Here is a 19,918-nt window from a genome sequence, read left to right on the forward strand (position 1 = left end):
ATGATTAATGATGTTGATCATCTTTTCACATACTTATTGGCTATTTGTATATCTTTTTTGAGAAAAGTCTATTCAAAACTTTTGCTTATTTTTCAGATAGGTTCAATTTTGATGTAATCTGAATTACCTTTATCTTCTTCCATTGCTTGTGTTTTTGGTATTATATTTAAGAAATTATGGCCTAGATCAAGGTCATGAAGATCTATACTTGTGTTATCCACCTAGAGTTTTATCATTTTAAGCTCTTAATCCATTCTGAGCTAATTTTGATATGTGATATGAGGTTAGGGTCTAACTTATTCTTTTGTATGTCTAGGTCCACTTATCTCTTAATGAGCTATTTTACATTGTCTTTTTAACTAAGTCTTTGAAATCAACATTTTACACTTAGAACATACAGTATTTTGGGGTACCCATAATTAGGTGCCCCAGAATCACAAGTGATGCATGGCTACTGTATCAGGCAGCATAACTTTAGATCTTTAATTTCTTTATTTTTTTTTGGAGTTGAGGAAGAGTTTTGCCTCGTCGTACTGGCTTCCTTCCACAAAGTATAGCAGGTTACAAAATAGTAAGTACTGTGTTCACAAACTTTTATAAATTATATTTTTCTAAATATATATTAATAACACTACTGCAAGTGATAGCAATATACATGTGATTAAAAGGGCTAGTAGATAGCCTGACCAGGTGGTGGCGCAGTGGATAGAGCGTCGGACTGAGATGCCGAGGACCCAGGTTCGAGACCCCAAGGTCGCCAGCTTGAGTGCGAGTTCATCTGGTTTCAGCAAGGCTCACCAACTTGAGCCCAAGATTGCTGGCTCGAGCAAGGGGTCACTCAGTCTGCTGTAGCCCCCCAGTCAAGGCACATATGAGAAAGCAATCAATGAACAACTAAGGTGCTGCAACGAAGAATTGATGCTTCTCATCTCTCTCCCTTCCTGTCTGTCCCTCTCTCTGTCACAAAATAAATAAATAAAATTAAAATGCTTTAAAAATAAAAGAGCTAATAGATAATAGCAAGTTATAACCTTTATTACAATCACTATTTGTACAATTAATTATCTGCTGCAATGCTTCTCAAGGACATGCCTCTCAATGTCTTTAAGTCTCAAGGACACAAAGCACTCTTGATTGGTGCTGAGTATCCTGCCTGTTCTACTTCAGAATCTTCCCAGTGCTTTTAATTCTTAAGAGTAACTATCTCGGCTACTAATCTGTCAGTTGCTATTATTTCCTATTACTCCAAAAGAGTCCAAAAAGAGTCCTTTCATGATTTTCTTTTGTTTGTATTTTTATAGTAATCTATTCCATATAACTACCACTTAGAAATTCTACTATCATTCTCTCTTGACACATAACAATTCAAAGGAGCTGATCTTGGCCCTGCCGGTTAGCTCTGTCAGAATGTTGTCCTGAAATGCCGAAGTTGTAGGTTTGATCCCCAGTCAGGGAACATATGGGAAGCAACCAATGAATGCACAACTACGTAGAACAAATGAATGTTTTCTCTCTCTCTCTCACCACACCCCGTTGTCTGTCTAAAATAAAATTTTTTTAAAAAGAGCCTAACTAGGCAGTGGCACATTAGATTAGAGCATAAACCTGGAATGCTGAGGTCCCAGACTCCAAACCCTGAAGGTCACCAGCTTGAGCGTGGGCTCATCTGGATTGAGCATGGGATCATCAACATGATCCCATGGTCACGGACTTGAGCCCAAAGGTCATTGGCTTGAGCAAGGGGACAGTGGCTCAGCTGGAGCCCCTGGTCAAGACACATATGAGAAAGTAATCAATGAAAAACTAAGTTGCGGCCCTGGCCGGTTGGCTCAGCGGTAGAGCGTCGGCCTGGCGTGAGGGGGACCTGGGTTCGATTCCCGGCCAGGGCACACAAGAGAAGCGCCCATTTGCTTCTCCACCCCCCCCCCCTTCCTCTCTGTCTCTCTCTTCCCCTCCCGCAGCCAAGGCTCCATTGGAGCAAAGATGGCCCGGGCGCTGGGGATGGCTCCTTGGCCTCTGCCCCAGGCGCTAGAGTGGCTCTGGTCACAGCAGAGCGACGCCCCGGAGGGGCAGAGCATCGCCCCCTGGTGGGCAGAGCGCAGCCCCTGGTGGGCGTGCTGGGTGGATCCCGGTCGGGCGCATGCAGGAGTCTGTCTGACTGTCTCTCCCCATTTCCAGCTTCAGTAAAAGACAAAAAAAAAAAAAAAAAAGAAAAGAAAAACTAAGTTGCCACAACAAAGAACCGATGTTTCTCATCTCTCTCTCTTCCTGTCCCTGTCTCCCTAAAAACAAAAAACTATACGTAAAGGACATTTTTGAGATAACTAAGGAAAACTGAGTATGTACTAGAATATCATATAAAGGAATTACTTCAAAAAAAATTCTTTAAATAATTTTTACTTCTGCCTGACCAGGCGGTAGCACAGTGGATAGAGTGTCAGACTGGGATGTGGAGGACCCAGGTTCAAGAGCCCAAGGTCGCCAGCTTGAGCAAGGGGTTATTCGGTCTGCTGTAGCCCCCCAGTCAAGGGACGTATGAGAAAGCAATTAATGAACAACTAAAGTGCCACAATGAAAAACTGATGATTGATGCTTCTCATCTCTCTCCATTCCTGTCTGTCTGTCCCTATCTATCCCTCTCTCTGACTCCCTCTCTGTCTCTGTAAACAAACATAAATAAATAAATAATTTTTACTTCATATCTTCTCACCTTGACAATAACTGAGTGGAAAAAAATGAATAACTTTTTCAATGTAGAACCAAATATGAAGAGAAAAATCATTATTATGGCTTTCAAGTTAGTAGTAAAAAACATTAATAAAATTTAGAGAAATAATATTGACCTAGAGTTAAAAATCTCAGAAGTACATTTCTACTTAATAGAATAAACATCAACTAGCAATCACCAACAGTGGTCCAACTAAAAATCTAAATAGGTATATCTAATCCACTAAACATTAGGTACTAGCACAATGTGATAGATCTTATTCTCTGATAGCCAATGAATCATAAAGTAAATTCTAGCCCATGTAATTGCCCAATTATGAAAAATTATATTAATCATAAAATATCTTAAAATATATATGGCAATAACCTTGAAGCAAAGAACACTAAATCAAATGGCAAAATAAACTGAACTAAAACCCCTAAAAATTTGTCTACCACTGTCTTAGAAAACTTTAGGTTATGATAACTTTATTAGTCATTCTATTTTATAACTTCTCACCTCTTTTGGAGTTTTATGAGCTGCACAAAGGAAAATCCATTGTTCAGTTGCTGTCATCTGAGTACATGTATCTGGATGGCATTCGTTCTGTTAAAAATAGTTTCATTTCTTAATATGTAAAATCATAATTAAAAAGTTTATCACTTGAGTTAATCACTTCCATGTAAAATTCTAGAATAATTAGAAAATTTTGGTAAGTCTATGTAAGCACATTAGTTACAAAAACAGAAGAAAAAAATCAGAACTTTCATATAGCTTTAACTTGAAAATATTACCTGGAGTTTGACAGCAAGTCCATTGAGCTCAAGACAGAATTGCCTAAAAATGCAAATACATAAATGAAAAGTCTTACCTATTTTCCACAGTATACTTAGAATATTAATTGTAAAAACAGAACCTCATCATTACCATTCATCCTCCCTCATCCCCATTATCAACATCATATGAATTAACATGGCCCATTTACTAAAGATACAGTTTAATAAACAAAACTCAAAACCAACAACTCTAAAAATATTCATTATCAGAGTTCAGTGAGTTGATCACTCTTTTTTTTTTTTTTTTTTTTTTTTTTTTTAGAGAGGAGAGAGAGACAGAGAGGAGAGAGAGACAGAGAGAGAGAATGGGGGAGGAGCTGGAAGCATCAACTCCCATATGTGCCTTGACCAGGCAAGCCCAGGGTTTCGAACCGGCGACCTCAGCATTTCCAGGTCAACGCTTTATCCACTGCGCCACCACAGGTCAGGCGAGTTGATCACTCTTAACACTGGAAACTGGTACCATTTTTCTGAGAAGTATTTTGGACTCTACGCTTTCAGACAACGCTCCAAGTATATTTACCAAGACACTTAGGAAACATATTTTTTTTGACTAAGTCATTATCCTAAGAACCAATTCTAATGAAATAATCAGAACTGCATGCAGATATATATGGTACAAAGATGTTTGAGAAACTATCTAAACATAAAACAATTTTTTAAATGATTAGCAACTGGACAACTGAAGAACAGTAGATTGTTTGCAAAGAATATACAAAAGATATATGTTTATATTCACAGTAAGATTCCAGTTATATAAAAAATTAGCCCTGGCCGGTTGGCTCAGCGGTAGAGCGTCGGCCTAGCGTGCGGAGGACCCGGGTTCGATTCCCGGCCAGGGCACATAGGAGAAGCGCCCATTTGCTTCTCCACCCCTCCGCCCCGCTTTCCTCTCTGTCTCTCTCTTCCCCTCCCGCAGCCAAGGCTCCATTGGAGCAAAGATGGCCCGGGCGCTGGGCATGGCTCTGTGGCCTCTGCCTCAGGCGCTAGAGTGGCTCTGGTCGCAATATGGCGACGCCCAGGATGGGCAGAGCATCGCCCCCTGGGGGGCAGAGCACCGCCCCTGGTGGGCGTGCCGGGTGGATCCCGGTCGGGCGCATGCGGGAGTCTGTCTGACTGTCTCTCCCTGTTTCCAGCTTCAGAAAAATGAAAAAAAAAAAAAAAAAAATTATGTGTGTATATATCTATATATACAGAAAAAACTACTTTTTATATTCTCTATATTCTATGTATCAAAAGATAACTATTATTTACAACAAATTTGACTTTATATCCATGGATTAATATATACTGGGATCATATTAAACATAATTTTGTAACTTGCTTTTTTGTCACTTAACAGATCATGGGTATTTTTTCATGACATACTTTTCTTCTGTAATTTCCAAACTCTGAATTACAAAGCCTAGAACAATGCTTGAAACATAGTAAATGCTCAAAAAATACTTTTTAAGACTTTTTATTGAATGACTATTTTAGAGAGGAGAGAGAAAGAGAGAGAGAGGGAGAGAGAGGAGGGGCGGAACAGGAAGCATCAACTCCCATATGTGCCTTGATCAGGCAAGCCCAGGGCTTTGAACTGGGAACCTCAGTGTTCTAGGTCGACACTTTATCCACTGTGCCACCACAGGTCAGGTAAAAAGTACTTTTGAAAACATGAATAATGGAAGAAATTACATGACATTGAGATAATTTAAAAAAAATTTTTTTAATTGATTTCAGCAAGAGAGGTAGGCAGAGAGAATAGAGAGAGACAGGAACATCAATCTGTTCCCATATGTGCCTCAACCAGGGATCGAACCAGCAACCTCTATGCTTTCAGACAACGCTCCAACCACTGAGCTATCTGGCCAGGGCAAGACAATCCTTTTCAGACTTGTTACTTGATATATGATATGATATGACACATGATATATCTATGTCATAAAATGACTTACTTTACAACTGTCAAATATTGAATGTGTTCCTTCTAAAAATCCTATCAAATCAGTTAATCACTACTATGTTTTCCCATCAAGCAAAAACTCTTAAGTTTTTAAATATGCAAAGCTAAAACTTACATAATTGGTAGATAAGACTCAAATGGAAAGAAAAATGCACATATATAAAAGAAAAATGGCCCTGGCTGGTTGGCTCAGCGGTAGAGCGTCGGCCTGGCGTGCAGGGGTCCCGGGTTCAATTCCCGGCCAGGGCACATAGGAGAAGCGCCCATTTGCTTCTCCACCCCCTCCTTCCTCTCTGTCTCTCTCTTCCCCTCCCGCAGCCAAGGCTCCATTGGAGCAAAGATGGCCCGGGCGCTGGGGATGGCTCCTTGGCCTCTGCCCCAGGCGCTAGAGTGGCTCTGGTTGCAACAGAGCGACGCCCCAGAGGGGCAGAGCATCGCCCCCTGGTGGGCAAAGCGTAGCCCCTGGTGGGCGTGCTGGGTGGATCGCGGTCGGGCGCATGCGGGAGTCTGTCTGACTGTCTCTCCCCATTTCCAGCTTCAGAAAAATACAAAAAAAAAAAAAAAGAAAAAGAAAAACTATATTCATTTATTTACTTATTTAAAGTAATTATAGCCAGGTAGCTCAGTCGGTTACAGCATCATCTCAAGTACAGAGATAGTTGCTGGTTCAATCTCCGGGCAGGGCACCTATAGGAACAGACTGATCTTCCTGTTCCTGTCTCTCTCTGTCTCTCTCTGTCTCTCTCCCCCTTCTTCTCTTGCTAAAATCAATACATAAAAATTTAAAAAATAAAGTACATTATAATAGAAAACAAAAAGACAAGGGTTAGGCCTGACCTGTGGTGGCGCAGTGGATAAAGTATCAACCTGGAAATGCTGAGGTCGCCGGTTCAAAACCCTGGGCTTGCCTGGTCAAGGCACATATGGGAGTTGATGCTTCCAGCTCCTCCCCCCTTCTCTCTCTCTGTCTCTCTCTCCTCTCTCTCCCTCTCTGTCTCTCTCTCCTCTCTCTCCCTCTCTGTCTCTCTCTCCTCTCTAAAAATGAATTAAAAAAATTTTTTTAAAGTGTTTAAAAAAAAAAAAGACAAGGGTCAAATTTTCAGTTGTCTATAGTTTTATTTCCTTTCCAGATGCCCAATAATAATTCTGTTCTTCTTCTTCTTTTTTTTTTTTTTTTTTTTTTTTTGTATTTTTCCAAAGCTGGAAACGGGGAGGCAGTCAGACAGACTCACCGGAATCCACCCAGCATGCCCACCAGGGGGCGATGCTCTGCCCATCTTGGGGCATCGCTCTGCCACAATCCGAGCCATTCTAGCGCCTGAGGCAGAGGCCACAGAGCCATCCTCAGTGCTCGGGCAAACTTTGCTCCAGTGGAGCCTTGGCTGCGGGAGGGGAAGAGAGAGACAGAGAGGAAGGAGAGGGGGAGGGGTGGAGAAGCAGACGGGCGCTTCTCCTGTGTGCCCTGGCCGGAAATCAAACCCTGGACTCCTGCATGCCAGGCCAACGCTCTACCACTGAGCCAACCAGCCAGGGCATAATTCTGTTCTTATATTACAAAAATAACATTATTTCTGAATCACCACATCACCCTCTACTGGCCCTGATTTGTAGACTGCAGATTATGTGTTTTTGAGTTGTTTTCTACTAAGTGGTAATAAAGATGGATGGTAATAAACAAGTTTCTCGTCTAGTTCAACCTACTTATAGCCAATAACAAAATTAAGCTAACTGATTTGGTAATGTTTATGGGCACCATCTGTGGTAAAGAGTGCAAACCAAACAACTTCAAGTTAATTCAATACAGGGCTAAAACATAAAGTTGTATGGCTAAAAGCACAAGCAAGAGCTAAAATCCAGCCATTAAGTGACTCTGGTCACTAAGCCATGCATCCTGGCATGAGAGTGCATCCACTCAAATGAAGGGGCATCTTTCCCTAATCCAGATTCAATAGGGGCTGCTGAGAGAGCTGACTGAATCTCGCCTGACCCAATTCCCATTAACATCGTAATATAATCAAATGCATTAACCAATAATATTATGTTAAACCTCAAATCAAAACATCAAGCACATGCTCTTCATTTTCTTTTTTTCATTATTTAGTGAGAGGAGGGGAGGCGAAGAGACAGACTCCTGCATAAGCCCGGACCAGGATCCACCCTTGGGTAAGCAGACTAGGGGGAGACATTCTGCCCATCTGGGGCTGCTGCTCTGGTTCAACCCTAGCCAATTTTTAGCACCTGAGGCGGAAGCCATGGAGCCATATTCAGTGCCCCAGGTGAACTCACTCGAGCCAACAGAGCCATGGCTGCAGAAGGGGAAGGAAGAGAGAAAGAAAAAGAGAAGGGAGAGGGGTGGAGGAATGGATGGTCGTTTCCCCTGTGTGCCCTGACTGGGAATTGAACCTGGGACATCCATATGCCGGGCCAACGCTCTACCACTGAGCCAACTGGCCAGGGCTTGATCAACTATAAAGATGTATACAACATGATAAAGAAGCAAACAATATACAATACATGCAATGTATGATGCAAAAAGACAAAACAAAATATGTGGTTAATATTCAGGAAAAAAGATAACAAAAGTAAAAACAATAGCACCAGGAACAATAAAATATGCATTGAAAAGCTTATAAGTTTTGTGGAATGCATTATTTCATAGTCTAAGTTAAATAGGGAAGAAAAGGTTTTCTTAGATTTTCAGAGATCTGACAAGATTGGGCACATTCATGGTAGTCTGCATGTAGAGTTTTCTTAGATCTAAAATAAAAACCTTGTAAACTAAAATCAGCTTTCACTTACTTGTTAGGAATTAGGCTACAAAAAAACCCCCAAAACATCTCACTCACTTTCTTTATTAACCCTACTAGTCAGTTATTTTCAAAGTTGATTAAAATCAGGCAGAGGATATATTATACTAAAGCATTTTCTATCTTGATTCGTAAGAATGGGAAAATATCTACATATTCATATGTTCAATTATGCATTCATATGTATTTTTAAAAAACTAGAACAAGTAGTCAAGTGATTTGTCCAAGAAACTGACAGAGTGCAAAGAAGTCTTGGCATCTTTTTTTTTCCCTGAAATGAGAAGCAAGGAGGCAGAGAGACAGACTCCCACATAAGCCCCACCGAGATCCACCCAGCATGCCCACCAGGGGGTGATGCTCTGCCCATCTGGGGCATTGCTCCATTGTGGCTGGAGCCATTCTAGCGCCTGAGGCAGAGGCCAAGGAGCCATCCTCAGCACCCGGGCCAACTTTGCTCCAGTAGAGCCTTGGCTGCGGGAGGGGAAGAAAGAGAGAGAGAGAAAGGAAAAGGAGAAGGGTAGAGAAGCAGATGGGCACTTCTCCTGTGTGCTCTGGCCAAGAATCGAACCCGGGACTTCCACATGCCAGGCCGATGCTCTACCACTGAACCAGCTGGCCAGAAGTCATGACATCTTGAAATTGCTGAACTATTATGACAAGACATTATGTCGTTGCAATAACTAGACAACATGCCTGAAACATAAAAAAAAAGTACCTTATTTACAAGTTGAGGCACTCATCACAGGAAATGTGGTCTAATATATTGGGAAAAAGTCTATGTCCACTATACTTATTATTTTAAAATCAACTCAAAAGTAACAAACCTTGATGAACATATATCCATACTGCATCCCCTATATTTAAGCTATCAACTCATCCCAGTTCCCATTTATACTAGAAGTTTATAACTTCAAGAAATAACCTAGTCACTTCAGGATACAGCTGCTTCTAAAGTTAACTCACTTGTCAGCAATTTTCTCATTCAAAGAATATTAATGAAAAACTCCTTACTTCAGGATTATAACTCACCTCTATTTACCAAAGGGAAGACTACAAGTTCACAGTAGTTAACAGGTAACTCACCAGCTCTCAAGCTTATACCAGGAACTTGATATGGACCTCTATAGAGAAAGTTATTCATAGAAATAATGTATTTGTGAGGCCCTGGCTGGTTGGCTCAGCGGTAGAGCATCGGCCTGGTGTGTGGAAGTCCCGAGTTCGATTCCCAGCCAGCGCACACAGGAGAAGCACCCATCTACTTCTCCACCCTTCCCTCTCTCCTTTCTATCTCTCTTCCTTCCCCTACCGCAGCTAAGGCTCCATGGGAACAAAGTCTGGCCCGGGCCCTGAGGATGGCTCCATGGCCTCTGCCTAAGGCGCTAGAATGGCTCTGGTTGCAGTGGAGCAACACCCCAGATGGGCCGAGCATCACCATCACCTCCTGGTGGGCATGCTGGGTGAATCCCAGTCGAGCACATGCAGCAGTCTGTCTGTCTGCCTCCCTGCTTCTCACTTTGGAAAAATACAAAAAAGAAAAAAAAAAAAAGAAATAATGTATTTGTGGTTGAATTATGTTTAGGAATAATTTCTTAAAAAGATAATAATGCCCAAATCCATAAATGAAGAAAACAGTCATTAATAACAAAGTTGAAAACCTTGTAACACTAAAAATATAAAAGCTTTAGAATTTGCTTTTGAACTGTAGTTACATAATGATTTATAATTCATAATAATTAATATTAAAGAATATTTTTACTAATAGAAGTACTATTACTATTTTGATACATCATAAAGACCTACCTTAAATGTTCATATTTCCATACACCTTCATCTTGACCTTCAGGTGGCTCAAGAATTTTGTCAATATTGGAACAATCTGCTCTTATGTTCTGTTGAATATACTATAAACAAAGAAGTTCTTATAGTTAATTAAAATATTATACTACATAGTAAACCTTATGTTAAATATATATATATATTTTAGATTTTATTTATTCATTTTAGAGAGAGAGAGAAGAGGGGAGAAGCAGGAAGCATCAACTCCCATATGTGCCTTGACCTTGACCAGGCAAGCCCAGGGTCTTGAACCAGTGACATCAGCATTCCAGGTCAACACTTTATCCACTGCGCCACCACAGTTCAGGCATATATAATTTTTTAATTATAATTATATAATATGTATTAAATATATAATATATATTAAAAAATTATATAACTGATCTTGTGGTTCAACTTTTGGCTTATTAATGAAATAGGAAACCAAGTACAGAATCATAATCCATACAGCAGATCCTTGAATAACATCTTTTTTTTTTTAAAAGAGGAACAGGCAACTCAGAGGTGATGGATATATTCATTATCTTTTTTAAATTATTATTGATTACAGCAAGAAAGGACCACTGATCTGTTTCCGCATGTGCCCTGAATGGGGGGTTGAACCGGCAACCTCTCCGACTTGGGACGATGCTCTCTAATCAACCGAGTTATCCAGCCAAGCCAACATCATTTCATTATAATGTTGATGAGATACCACAGGAACTTATCCCTGGTTTATAGAAATTAGACTATGGTAAAACTGGTTTCCTTATAGGTCGTTTCAGCATAGTTCCAAGAACCTATCAACAGTGTTAGGTGAGAACTTAATGTAATTCAGAAGAAAGGAGGTAACCCATACTTATTCTCCAATTCAACTTCCTTGGGATAGTTTTTATTTTTTTCTTTTTAATGTGAGAGGCAGGGAGGCAGAGACAACTCCCGCATGTGCCCCAACCAGGATCCACCCGGCAAGCCAACTAGAGCAGTGGTCCCCAACCTTTTTTGGGCCACGGACTGGTTTAATGTCAGAAAATATTTTCACTGACCGGCCTTTAGGGTGGGACGGATAAATGTATCACATGACCCAGGCAAGCATCAAGAGGGAGTCTTAGACGATGTAACAGAGGGAATCTGGTCATCTTTTAAAAATAAAACATCGTTCAGACTTAAATATAAATAAAACGGAAATAATGTAAGTTATTTATTCTTTCTCTGCAGACCAGTACCAAATGGCCCACGGACCGTTACCGGTCCGTGGCCTGGGGTTTGGGGACCACTGAACTAGATGGTGATGCTTTGCCCACCTGGGGCATTGCTCCATTGCTCAAAACCCATTTTAGTGCCTGAGGTGGAAGCTATGGAGTCATCCTCAGCACTCAGGGTGAACTCAGACTGCTTGAGCCATGGCTGCAGGAGGAGAAGAAAAAGAGAGAGAAAGGGGAGGGGTTGAGAAGCAGATGGTCATCTCTCCTGTATGCCCTGACCGGGAATCGAACCCAGGATTTCCACATGCTGGGCCAAAGCTCTACCACTGAGCCAACCAGCCAGGCCTGGGATAGGATTTACTACAAAAATGCGTATGATATTTACCAGGAGTAGAACTGTGATCAAAACTTAAAACTATAATTTTCATATGAACATAGAATACAGACAGTGTAAATAAAACTGTGGTGCATATTATATTTCATTTATATGAAGTATCTAAATAGACAAAATTTATAAAGGCAAAAAATAGATCTGTAGTTGTTTAGGACTGTAGAAAGAAGGGGAAAAACAAAGGAGAATGAAGATAACTGCTAATGGGATTGATGTTCCTTGGCGGGGGATGAAGATATTCTAAAATTAGATTGTGGTTATGGTTGTACAACTCTGTGAATATAGTAAAAACCAGTGAACTGGATGTTTTAAATAGGTGATTCCTATGGTATGTTAATTATGTCCAATAAAATTGTTTTTAAAATGACTACCAGAAAAACTAAGTTTAAGAAGAGGAGCCACCTGACCAGGTGATGGCGCAGTGGATAGAACGTCGGACTGGGATGGGGAAGACCCAGGTTCGAGACCCCGAGGTCGCCAGCTTGAGCACAGACTCATCTGGTTTGAGCAAAAGCTCACCAGCTTGGAACCAAGGTCACTGGCTCAAGCAAGGGGTTACTCGGTCTGCTGAAAGTGCGCGGTCAAGGCACATATGAGAAAGCAATCAATGAACAACTAAGGTGTCACAACAAAAAACTGATGATTGATGCTTCTCATCTCTCTCCGTTCCTGTCTGTCTGTCCCTATCCATCCCTCTCTCTGTCTCTGAAAAAAAAAAGGAGCAGCCAACCTGACCAGGCAGTGGTGCTGTGGATAGAGCATAGGTCTGGAATGCAGAAAACCCGGTTCCAGACCCCAAGGTCACAGGTTTGAGAACAGGCTCATCCAGCTTGAGCGTGAGATCATAGACATGACCACATGGTTGCTGGCTTGAACCAAGAGATCGCTGGCTTGAAGCCTGAGGTCGCTGGTTCAGCTAGAGCCCCCTGATCAGGGCACATACGAGAAAGCAATCAATGAACAACTAAGGCGCCATAATGAAGAATTAATGCTTTTCATCTCTCTCCCTTCCTGTCTGTCTGTCCCTATCTGTCCCTCTCACTAAAAAAAAAAAGAAGAGGAGCCTGATTGGGGGTGGCACAGTGTATAGAGCGTCACCCTGGGACGCTGAGGGCCCAGGGTCAAATCCCCAAGTTCACTGCTTGAGCGCCGGGCTTACCAGCTTGAGAGCAGGGTTGCTGGCTTGAGCATGGAATCATTGACATAATCCCATGGTCACTGGCTTGAGCCCAAAGGTCACTGGCAGGAAGCCCAAAGTTGCTGGCATGAGCACAAAGGTTGCTAGCTTAAGCAAGGAGCACTGGATCAGCCTGAGCACCTCCCACCCCCCATCAAGACACATGTAAGAAGCAATGTAAGAACAACTGAAGTGCCACAAATACAAGTTGATGCTTCTCATCTCTCTCCCTCCACCCTTCAAAAAAAAAGGAGATTTGCTATCAATTTAAACTTTTAAATTTCAGATCTTTTTAATGTTTCGTTCAACCTATGATTTAAATATCCTGAAATCTGAATAGGCTAGATTAGACTAAAATGCCTGATTATAAAAATTTAGTAACTACAGGGCTGTCTTAAGCCAAGCTATTTTGCCTATTTTCAGATAATCTTACTTGAATATCACTCTCATATCAAAAGATTGCTCAAAAGCTTTTAATGACTCTTTAATTTTTATAAAACCACTCTCCCTGATTTTCTGACCCCATCCTAATGTTCCACATTTGCACAGAACTGATTCTCTCCTGAGACACAACTAAATTCTGTATCTTTTCCACTGGCCTCCTCAAGTTATACACCACATTTCCTACCAAATTCCCTCTCCCCAACACACTCAAGTCTTCCTGATTATTTTAATCCTCACAGAATACCCTCTGATCTCCTACCACATTTGTCACCTGGATCTTTAATGTTAATAATTCAGTTAAATGGAAAAACACAATCATCACCACTTAAAACGTTGCTGGTGAATTGTAATGTTAAGTGTTTTTGAAACTAGCCTGACCAGGCAGTGGCGCAATGGATAGAGCGTCGGACTGGGATGCAGAGGACCCAGGTTCGAGACCCCCGAGGTCATCAGCTTGAGCGCGGGCTCATCTGGTTTGAGCAAAAGCCCACCAGCTTGAACCCAAAGTCGCTGGCTCCAGCAAGGGGTTACTCGGTCTGCTGAAGGCCCGCGGTCAAGGCACATATGAGAAAGCAATCAATGAACAACTAAGGTGTTGAAATGCACAATGAAAAACTAATGATTGATGCTTCTCATCTCTCTCCATTCCTGTCTGTCTGTCCCTGTCTATCCCTCTCTCTGACTCACTCTCTGTCTCTGTAAAAAATAAATAAGTAAATAATTTTTTTTTAAAAAAGAGTTTTTGAAACTAGGTAAATAGAACAACCATAATTTAAGAAACAGGCTTTGAAATCTTTAAGGAATTCTACAGAAAAATCCAGAAGACAACCTCATAGTAAGTGTTACGTTTCCAAGAACTTACTACCATTTCTTGAAGAACATCTCTTCCATAAACTTCCAAAGACATTACCACTTCTACCTGATAATACCACCTGACCAAGCTCTAGCAACATTTCAGACATTATCAGTATACTCTCTTCCCAGGCCTCTACAAGATACACTACACCAGTTTTGAAACTAAGTCAGCCTGGCCCATGGTGTGGTGCAATGGGTAAAGCATCAACCTGGAATGCTGAGGTCGTCAGTTTGAGGTCCTGGGCTTGCCTGGTCAAGACACATGTGAGAAGTGGCTACAAGCTGATGCTTCCAGCTCCTTGCTCCCCCCCTCCTCTCTCTCATCTCTCTAAAATCAATAAATAAATAAAACTAAGTAAAAAAGAAGGCAAGAAATCTTTCTTATTTTATAAGAAAGAAATATATCTTTCTAGTGATTTATTCCTGTGGGCTATAATTATTAGCAATTATAATAATCTGGTACTATATTTCATGTAAGACTTTTCCTAAAACAGTTTTTAGAAATCATTTGGGAAGAGCAAAATATACAATAATAAAACAGCATGAACTGACCAGGCGGTGGCGCAGTGGATAGAGTATCGGACTGAGATGCGGAAGGACCCAGGGTCAAGACCCCGAGGTCGCCAGCTTGAGTGCGGGCTCATCTGGTTTGAACAAGGCTCACCAGCTTGGACCCAAGGTCGCTGGCTCCAGCAAGGGGTTGCTCGGCCTGCTGAAGGCCCACGGTCAAGGCACATGTGAGAAAGCAATCAATGAACAACTAAGGTGTTGCAACGCGCAATGAAAAACTAATGATTGATGCTTTTCATCTCTCTCCATTTCTGTCTGTCTGTCCCTGTCTATCCCTCCCTCTGACTCTCTCTCTGTCTTTGTAAAAAATAAATAAATAAATAAATGTTCTTAAAACAGCATGCAAAAAGCATATCACTGTTTCCAGTTTGGGGTAAGATGGAGTAAACAAACATCAACCATTCTCTTCCACTGAACACAACACTATAAAAATCTGGTCAGAATGCATGTTATTTGATTGCAGCTATTTTGAAGTCTCTGAAAAGCAAATACCAGAAAGAGGAGCAGGAAAAAAACATCAGAATTCAAAGTACCAAGGAACTAACAAAGTTTGCTGTGTTTCTTTTCCTCTCTTAATATCCCCTGGCCCAAACGCAATTCAGGATTCAAAAGAAAAAAAGCGGCCCTGGCCTGTTGGCTCAGCGGTAGAGCATCGGCCTGGCGTGTGGGGGACCGGGGTTCGATTCCCGGCCAGGGCACATAGGAGAGGCACCCATTTGCTTCTCCACCCCCACCCCCTCCTTCCTCTCTGTCTCTCTCTTCCCCTCCCATAGCCAAGGCTCCATTGGAACAAAGATGGCCCGGGTGCTGGGGATGGCTCCTAGGCCTCTGCCCCCGGCGCTAGAGTGGCTCTGGTAGCGGCAGAGCGACGCCCCCTGGTGGGCAGAGCTTTGCCCCTGGTGGGCGTGCCGGGTGGATCCCGGTCGGGCGCATGCGGGAGTCTGTCTGACTGTCTCTCCCCGTTTCCAGCTTCAGAAAAATAAAAAAAAAATAAAAAAAAAAAAAAGCATTATTGATGCAGATACATACAGCAGAAACTAGTTAGGGCTTCAGGAATGGAAAAAGGAACTCCTGAAGCTCAAAGAGAGTGGAAGAAATCCCCTGGATTTTTACCCCTCTCCTTTTTCTCCATTGCCCGGGCCTGAGACAATTCCACCCAGCAGCAAAAGCAGCTGGCAACAGAAAAATGCAAGATGAAATTCTGAGGAAGAGAACGTTCCTCTCCATTTACTGCTGTGATCTAACTCTAATTCTTTTTCTCTCTTTGCCTTCCCACAACCGCAGTACAATTTCAGTAAGTGGTTTCAGGCGACAGGACCAATAAGGTGGGGCCTAAAATATGAGAAGTTATCAGAAAGAAGCTCAAAAAAAGTAATCCAATAAAGCTGTTTAATGAACTCCTGGGCTCACCCTGATCTGTGCATGAGCGCATGCATGATCTTATCCTAATTATCAACCGACAGACTCTGAGAACTGAGCTAATGGATACCACCACCAGGGTTGACCACAGGTAGATGCACACAGACTACAGATTCAAGGAGTCAGTGCAATGGTTTTGAAAACTAAACTAACATTGGAATCTCAGTTCAATTGGAACTTGCAGCCTTTATCTAACCATGTCAAATGCCAGCTATAACAAAAATATGGCATTCTCCATTGGATTAAATTAGACCAGAGTCTCAACAAAATATTCAAAATGTCCAGGATATAACCCAGAATTACTTGGCATACAAAGAATATTTAAAAGTCATGTCACCAGAGTCCCACAAAAAGAAGAAAAAGAGCCCTGGCCCAGTAGTTCAGCTGGTCAGAGTGTCATCTCCATATGCCAAAGTTGCAGATTCACTCTTCGGTCAGGGCATATATAAGAAGCAACCAATGGATGCAAAAATAAGTGAAACAACAAATCAATGTTTCTCTCTCTCTCCCTTCCTCTTTCTCTAAAAATCAATAAATAAAAAATTTTAAATTAAAAAAATATATACAGAGAGAGAAATTATGGCTATAAAGATTCCAAGTTAGGCCCTAGCTGGGTAACTCAGTTGGTGAGAGTTGTCCTTATAGGCCAAGGTTGCAGGTTTGAACCCAGGTCAAGGCACATACAAGAATTAACCAATGAATGCATGGATCAATTGAATGACAAATCATTGTTCCTCCCCCCCCCTTTCCTCTCTCTCTAAATTCAATCTAAAATTGTATTTAGAGTTAAGCCTTGATCAGACTGCTCTGAGGCTTGAACATCCTGGCATGCTGAGGTCACGGGTTCGTTCTTTTCTATCTCTCGAATCAATGGGAAAAATTTTTTAAAAAACAGTCAACTGGCCCTGGCCAGCTGGTTCACCAGTAGAGCATTGGCCTGGCATGTGGAAGTCCCAGGTTCGATTCCCAGTCAGGACACACAGGAGAAGCGACCATCTGCTTCTCCACTCTTCCCCCTTTTTTATCTCTCTCCCTCTCTTCTCCTCATGCAGCCATGGCTTGAATGGTTTGAGAAGGTTGGTCCAGGAAGTGAGGATGGCTCCAAGGCCTCGCCTCAGGTGCTAAAAGAACTCAGTTGCTGAGCAAAAAAGCAACGGCCACAGATGAGCAGAGCATCCCCAGGTCTGAGCCTTGCTGGGTGGATCCCGGTTGGGGCACATGTGGGAGTCTGTCTCTCTGCCTCCCACCTCTCACTTAAAAAAATAAATAAATAAAAATAGAGAACACCAATCCTTCTCTAATTCTTCCAAAAATTAAAGAGGGTGCCATAAAACTGAATCCGTTCTGTTACACAAGCACTGCCTGATACAGGGGGTCCTCATGTTTTGACATGACATTTTAAGTTTACAACACTCACTCCCATAAAAACTTTAAAAAATTGAGACATGAGTGTTTTGGCTTACACCGTTAGCATCAATCATACTTATAAACTACATGGACAAACTAGTTTCAGACTAGCCTGGAACAATTCTTTAATGTAGAGAGGCCTAAAACATCTAGTATCCTCTACATCAGCTGCTTCGTGAGATGAAACACCTGTAGTACAGGTAGAATCATCTCCAGCGTCTCCTGCGTGTTCCTTGGGCAATCCTGATTCACCTGACCCAGTATCTCCGGCACCTTCTGCAGGTTCTCCTGCCTCTTCAGCTTCCTCCTCCCAATAGGTCACTCTCTCCCACTTTGCAATGCCCCTTCCAGTGTACAAGCCTACCACAGGAATAAAGGTAAGGAATTTTTTTTACACTCATTTTTTTGTTACTACAGTACAGTACATTTATGTCCTTTTCCTTTTTCTGTGGCTTAGTTGTGTTTTTATGTTTTAGATTATTATTTTACAACTGTGTTAGGATAGATAAGTGACTTAGGATAGGGTGTTTTCCAACTTACACCAAAATTCGAGTTATGTCACTGTTGTAGGAACAGAACTATGTCGTAACCCAAAGACTCCCATACTAAAGTCAGTCAAAGGCACTCTAGAAAACTAGAAACCAATTATCCCTTATGAACACTGATGCAAAAATCCTAGCAAACCAAAGTCAGTCAAAGGCATTCTAGGAAAACTAGACACCAATTATCTCTTATGAACACTGATGTAAAAATCCTAGCAAATCAAATTCTGGAGTGTATCAAAAGGATTATACACCATGATCAAGTGAAATTTATTCCTAGAATGCAAGGATGGTTCAACATTTAAAATCTGATTATAAAAAATATATATATAAAAAAAATAAATAAAATAAAATCTGATTATAATACACCACAATAACAGAATGAAGGAAGAACACAACACATGATCATCTCAATTGGTGCAGAAAAAGCATTTGGCAAAATTCAACATCTTTTTTGTCAAAAACCACTCAACAAATCAAAAATAGAAGAAAACTACCACAACATAATAAAGGCCATATGTGAAAAACCTACAGTGAACATCCTATTCAATGAAAAAGACAGACAGCTCTCCTTGATATCAAGGACAAGATTAGGATGCCTGATTTTGTCAATTCCATTCAAAGCAGTGAAAGTTCTAGAGAGAGCAATTAGGCAAGAAAAACAGAAATAAGCCCTGGCCAGAAATCGAACCCGGGACCCCTGCACACCAGGCCAACGCTCTACCACTGAGCCAACTGGCCAGGGCCTAGGAATGCCCTTGTTGATCAAGCTACCCAAAAGAAAATTATTTGGAGCAACCATGACAGATCGAGCAATTCAGTCTCATACTATTCATCACCAGAACGCTGCAGCCCTGTGTAAACAGTTTCAACTTTCTCGGGAAGCAGCACGGCAGATTGGGAAATCCTGTCCAAGGGGTCCTATACTACAATCTGCCCCTTCATTTGGAGTTAACCCTCAAGGACTCCTACCAGGACAACTTTGGCAAATGGATGTTACTCATATACCTTCATTTGGCAAACAGTCCTATGTCCACGTTACAGTGGATACATATTCTGGATTTATAGTAACCTTTGTCAGAACAGGAGAGGCTGCTAAGCATGTTATAGCTCATTGTCTGTATTCATTTTTCTATTATTGGATTTCCTAAACTGGTTAAACTGACAATGCTCCTGCATATGGAGCAAAAGCATTTACTGTATTGTGTCAAACCTTTCAAATTATGTGTATTTCTTACAATCTTTAAAGTCAAGGTATTATTAAAGTGTACCCAGCAAATATTTTAAGGTCAATTTAAAAAAATTTAAAATGGGGGAAGTCATATCCTGGAACTCCTATGGGTCTACCATATCATGCTTTTTACTTAAAAAATTTTTTTAAATTTCTTTTGAATGCTGATGAACAAATCTTTTTCTCCTGCAAACTACTACCTTCTTTATTTGATCCAGCTAATAACACTGTTTTGTCTTTTTCCAAATAGCTCCAGATATATGGAAAAGACTTATATAGGCGGATGGAGATCCTCGAACCCCTCAAAAGCGAGATCTTCTGAGCATGGCTTTTAAAATACCAAGAGGCAGAAAAAGCCCAAGAGAGATCAGGGGAACTACCAGCTTTTAGGATACGCCCTTAAAGGCTCCAACGCCCCAAAGGGGTCTCATAGGATGCCGTCTGGATCCTGCTTCAATAGTGGAAAGGAAGGTTATTGAGCTAAAGCCTGCCAGGCTTACATGCCTCTGCTGTGAGAAAACAGGGACACTGGAAGGTGGGCTTCCCCCTCGCTCAGGGAGGTTCAGT

General features: G+C 41.5%; 1 protein-coding gene across 2 annotated transcripts in view; it reads right to left on the reverse strand.

The window, feature by feature from the left end:
• The window catches only part of LOC136306274 (MOB-like protein phocein), a 63,244-nt gene that overhangs the window by 12,199 nt on the left and 31,127 nt on the right, over nt 1-19,918 (reverse strand). For both annotated transcript variants that reach the window (XM_066232754.1, XM_066232752.1), the window contains 3 exons: nt 10,096-10,196; nt 3,502-3,544; nt 3,227-3,313 (listed from right to left, as the gene is read on the reverse strand). In XM_066232754.1, coding sequence (XP_066088851.1) covers nt 3,227-3,313; nt 3,502-3,544; nt 10,096-10,196 — 231 coding nt within the window. The remainder of the gene's footprint in view (nt 1-3,226; nt 3,314-3,501; nt 3,545-10,095; nt 10,197-19,918) is intronic.

The sequence above is a fragment of the Saccopteryx bilineata genome, chromosome 5 (genome assembly GCF_036850765.1).
Source record: "Saccopteryx bilineata isolate mSacBil1 chromosome 5, mSacBil1_pri_phased_curated, whole genome shotgun sequence".
Lineage (NCBI taxonomy): Eukaryota > Metazoa > Chordata > Mammalia > Chiroptera > Emballonuridae > Saccopteryx > Saccopteryx bilineata.